The 5,429-nt window shown below is 37.7% G+C and overlaps 1 protein-coding gene across 1 annotated transcript in view; it reads left to right on the plus strand.

Moving 5' to 3' along the window:
* Positions 1–252: 252 nt before the first annotated feature.
* The window catches only part of CAST (calpastatin), a gene marked incomplete at its 5' end in the record, with an annotated part of 13,397 nt that continues 8,220 nt past the window's right edge, over positions 253–5,429 (plus strand). Inside the window, 5 exons of the mRNA XM_010081787.1 lie at positions 253–300; positions 2,742–2,846; positions 3,137–3,238; positions 3,926–4,027; positions 4,802–4,885. Coding sequence (XP_010080089.1) covers positions 253–300; positions 2,742–2,846; positions 3,137–3,238; positions 3,926–4,027; positions 4,802–4,885 — 441 coding nt within the window. The remainder of the gene's footprint in view (positions 301–2,741; positions 2,847–3,136; positions 3,239–3,925; positions 4,028–4,801; positions 4,886–5,429) is intronic.

The raw sequence follows: 5,429 nt of genomic DNA on the forward strand, positions 1-5,429 counted from the left end.
ATATTGATACTGATAGGAATTAAAACTTTTTGGTCTCTTGGCCTGTTTGTATTGTGCTGACATTATATTTGCTTTTTTTATCCACTTACCTGGTCATGTAAGAATTGCTCCTGTTTAGGGGATTTCCAGTTACTGTGTCACGGATTTCGTCTTTTGTGTCTAATTTATTTTATATTATTTTGCTGGTGGTTATGGAGTATGGCACTTCTTATAAAAATAGAAAAATGTCAATAATACTTACTTTACTTTCAGGATAAAGATGGAAAACCGGTATTGCCAAAGCCTGAAGAAAAACTGAAGGTTAGAAAACTGCCAGTATTGTAGGAGTGTGATTAGATACCCTGTTTTCTCTCTGTCTGTTGTCACTTCTCTCTGTGCCATTATCTAAGTCTCTTGGTCTGCTTGTGTGCTTACTTCCTTGCACAAAACCTGGTGATCTGAAATGTCAGGTGAAAGTTGGTTTTGTTGAAATTCAGTAGCTGTGAATGAAGATCTCACAGTAAGAAAAAGGTTTAGAAATTACTAAGATAGGAGAGGGTTATGAACTCATGACACAAAGAAAAGCTGTATGGGGAGTTACTGTGAGGTATTCTGTTGAAGTCTGTTGGAGCTGCTGAAGGACAGAGAGAATCAAGGCAAGAAAATTCTCTTGTTTTCTTGACAGTTTCCTCTCATTAATCATTAAATATAAGGGAACACAACTGGAAAGAAGGAAAAAGCTGCTGTGAACATTTTCCTAATCACAAAGAACAACTTGGACTTTGCAAAAAGTATCTCCGTCATGGCCTATAAATTGCAAGATAGACTGGAAAGTTTGAAAGTTAACAAAGATTAATTGAAAATGCCCAGGAAGAAAGCAAAAATTAGGAAAAACAAAGGAACTGCGCACTGAAGAAACTGAGAGCTTCACTTTGGAAGTACTGTGAGTTGAGGAGTGCTGACAGAATTGGAAAAGTACAGGTAACCTCCATTACTCTGAAATGAGAGTGAAGGTCAGGAGAAATCAGAGCGAGAATGACACTGTACTTTTTTAGCAGAAATACGAAGTTGTTTGTTTTATTCAAGCTTGAAATATAGAGGAATGCAAAAGCAGTGATGAAAAGACCTTACATCTCTTATAAATTTTCACATCAGGTCTTTAGTGGGTGATTCATGAGAGCTGCATAGAAAGAACACCTGCCAAGCATGTCATAAGGAAAAAAGAACAGCTGTGCTTCAGGGGAACCAGGCACTAGTGTTAGGAGACAAGCCTTCCTGTTTCACAGGGAGCACAAAAGAGACAGCACACAAAAAAAACCCCAAAAGGTCAACAAGAGGAACGTGGCTTGAGTTTAGGGAGGTTGGCTCATAGTTTGACCAAAGTCCAGTACAAAACCAAAGCAGAAGATGAGCTCAGAATCCTGAGTTTTTGTGCCAAAAGAATGGTTAGCAGACGAGTAGGTGTTTCTGTGCTCTTCCACCCGTCAGTCTGAGACACAAATAAAATGGAATAGTTGTTCTGTAAGTGGATCACAAGCGTATCGAAGTCGTATGTTGCAGTATTCTTCTTACACTACTTCACTATTTATAATTTGAAGAAGGTGATTTTGAGCAAGATGTTTTTCCCAGTATTCCTCTGGTATCATGAATAATTTAGATCTGTGAAACCAAAGACAAAGATACTAAGTCAATAGCTGAAAAACCTTCAATCACTTACAGCTCTTCCTTGATTCTTGGTGAATGCAAAGTTCTTCTTCCTCCATGATCTCAGCTAGGGCTTCTGTTACTTTGGGCCTCCATTCTGCATACCCTTAAGCACATGCGGTGGCATTACATTTGTGAAAAAGGTTGTTATGCTTTTTTTTAATTTTGTGGTTGAAAGATTAATTCAGTCATTATGCAAAGTGGGGCTTTATGTAATCATGAGACATTTTATGAAGACATAGTGGCACTGATCAACGAAGGACAGTGGGAGGGAAAAAAAGAGACTTAGCTTTAGAAATGTCATTTACATCTTATGAATTTGACCAAGTGAGCCCTAACCAATTAAGTTCCATGTACCAAGTAAATGGTGATCACTGCTAGCAAAGATTGAAACATTTAGGTGTAAACAGTAGTTTGAAGGATCCCAGGAGCAGTAGTGATAGATCACAGAAGTATATAGATCACACAGTAATAGATCACATCGTGAGGAACTAACACTGCAGTTCATTCACTTTTCCCTAAACATGTACGGTGAAAACCATTGAGTGTCAGCAGTCAATGCACAAGCTAAGAAAACTTCCAGCTGACACTGCTGCTGAGGGAACTCTTCTGCTGGGGAATAAAAAATAAATTAAAATGGGAGAGTCGTAATCTGATTGTGCTGCTTTGCACTACCTATATGTAACTTGTACTGGAAGTATTATAACAGCATGATGCTGTTATAGTAAATACTATGTGGTAAATATTATAATATTTTTTTTTTCTAATTAAGAGGTTGCATTTTCCTTTACAGTAGCCCTGTAAACAGTATTGAACATAATGTTTTCCACATCATACTGACTTTTGGTAACAAAGCAACTGACTCATTCTGAAAAGTGGTTTTCTTAACTTCATGCACCTCAAAATTCATACTGGTTTGTTGCACATAAATGTGAAAAGTCATTTTGGTGTAGGCTACAAAAGTTTTTCTGCTTTCTGAGTAGTTGAAATATAATTCTTGAAAAATAACTTAAAAACTAGCAGTAAGTCACCTGTACTATATGTGTCTTTTTTTGCAGCCTTTGAGTGAATCTAATCTTGTTGATGAATTTTCAAAAGACTTTGCCTGCCCTGCACAGCCTGCCGTACAATCCAAACCATTGAAGCCCAACAGCACATCCAAAGTATGTCTTTCTAGTTCACTGAATATGCTGACACTGATAGTTTTGCTAAGACTGTATGACACCTTTCAAGAAAATTTTTTTTTCTGTTGTTTTTTCCCCCCATGTTGCCTTTGATGGAACATGCAGTATTGGCACTTAGTCCGTAATTGAGGGGCTTCTATCTTTAAATTTTGACCTTTCTTTTGTACTTTTATCTTGTTTTGTACTGTATTTTTAAAAAGCCACTTAACAGGTACATTTTGGGTTTCTGGGCATATTCAGTAAAATACGGTGTAATTGCTCTGTTTCAGAAGCCTTCAGCTCCTGCATCTGCAAAAACTACTGGGGATGAAGTAGTCCCTCGTGCCACAGCTTGCACTGTGCAGTCTTCAGTTCCATCAGCTGTGTCCTCAGTGAGTAGTCTAAGCTGGAGCTACAGCAAAACTTAGTGCTTCGTTTACACAATGGTACAGTATATTGCCAAGATGCTTATTTCAGTATTGTATATTCTTCCTCAATAAAGGTAAGCCACAAAGGCTAAGTGCTTTCCAAAAAAGTCAGGTCAAGCAAAAACTGAACGGGGAAGGTCAGTGACCTCCTTAATAGAGGAAGTCATACTGACAGTTCTTATGGTTTGCTCTAGCTCTTAATGCTCTAAAAGGGATGCTGTTTGTGAAGTCAACAGATAAGGCAGGAAAAGACAAGTCCTACAAAAAAAATCATAATTGTCCTACTGAATATTTGGAAGATTGCGTTAATGGCTGACATTCTTGCATTTCTTCTCGGAATATATATGCTTCTATTAAAAAACAAAACAGACACAGAACCCCCCTGTGGAACATTTTAGCTGTAACTCTTTGGAATGGATAAGCCTGTTTACCGAGCAACCAGTGTCAGAGTTTCCTTATGCCTTGAACTCAGCAGATCCCAAGTATGTGAAGATGATTAGGGAGAGAAGCATTACTGTTTTTTAGTTTACTTCTCAATTTTTACCTTAAGTAATGTGTGAGTGGTAGTTGTAGTATATGAAGAAGTTTCTTCATCCTCAGCTGAACTGTAAACTAAGAATTGTTTTTTTTACTGTATCAATACCCTTTCAGGTTGGTCCTGTGGCAGATGAAGCGCTGGAAGCCTTGTCCAGTAGCCTAGGAAAGAGGGAGCCTGATCCAGATGAAAATAAACCTGCTGTGGACAAAGTTAAGGTAGAGAAACAATCAGACCTCAAAAAATATACTTTGGATATGATTATATTCGGTGTTACTGTATTTCATCAGGCTAGAAACAATTTAGAGATAATATTTTAATTTTTTTTAAAACCTAAATTTACTTGTGAAACCAGTTGTGTTCTGCTTAGGAAGTACTAGTAGGATTTCAATGCAGTTAGTAAGTCACTGAAATTCATGTATTCTGTCTAAGGGAATGCTGTTCATAGTCACAGTCTGAATGCCCCCATTTACCACCCCAAACCATGGACCAGATGGTATTGACTGAAGCCAGAAACACGGGACAGCTCTTCGGGTGGGCTGGAACTCTATCTATGAAAGTTCCTGAAGTTGGCTTTACTACCTTTTCTTAGATATCATCTTCCAACAGAAGTTGTATGGGGGGGGATAGTTCTTTTTGAAGTTGGCTATTGATTTCTCTGTTCAGCCTTCCTTTGCACGTAGCCCAGGTAAGACCTAGAAATATAATGCTATTTTGTTATGGGTCCATGCTTGTCTGTCTACTTAAGTGGGTTGGTCTTCACTGAAATAGGTGGAGCTACTTCTGATATACACAGGAAGAAACAGAGAAATTAAGGCTTTCTCAAGGGAAAAGGGCTCCTTGTAATTTGCAATGAGATTTTTATCTGGTAGTTGGATTGAAATACTAATTTGAAACAGTAGACTGAAGACTTTGAAAGATTGCTCATATGCATGTCTGTTGAGATGTTGTTATTTGGTTTTGTTAATGGTATTTTTATTTTGTCTTCATAGGAGAAAAACAAACAGGAAAAACGCAAAAAACTGGGTGAAGATGAAGAAACAATTCCTCCAGAGTACAGATTAACAGAGGCAAAAGTAATTATTTAATGCGCTGTTTTAGTCTTACTTTCCTTTCATTCCTCAGAATATACAGATGAAACTGAAACTCCATTTCATTTTGAAATGTTGGGGTTTAGTTCAGCCATTTTTATAGTATATAAAAATTCCTGTCTGTAGTTCCTGAATGTCTGACATCTATCATTAGATGCCTGCATAGGCATGGAAGTGGGTTAGGTGGAAGTACCTACACATGAATAATTTTGGCCCTTCATTAGCTTTTCGTACTTTAGAACTTAATAGATTGTTATTGGTTAAAACTATTAAAAAACCCAACACTTTAAGGTGATATTTTTACAAACGTCACCACACAACTCATTTCACATAAATGGGTTGCTTAGATATAGCCAAGACATGCACAACCCCTGCCACAGCTGCCGTTGTGAAAAGATAACGGCCTTTCTGGACTCTGTCCAGGACCATTGTTACCCATCTGGAAGTTGGGATTTTGTTTATTAACTGTGCTGTTTCTGTGGAAATTGAAACATGAAATAGGGAAGCTGAGAATCCCATACACTGAACC

Source organism: Pterocles gutturalis, unplaced genomic scaffold (genome assembly GCF_000699245.1).
Source record: "Pterocles gutturalis isolate BGI_N339 unplaced genomic scaffold, ASM69924v1 scaffold51139, whole genome shotgun sequence".
In the NCBI taxonomy this organism is placed as follows: Eukaryota; Metazoa; Chordata; class Aves; order Pterocliformes; family Pteroclidae; genus Pterocles; species Pterocles gutturalis.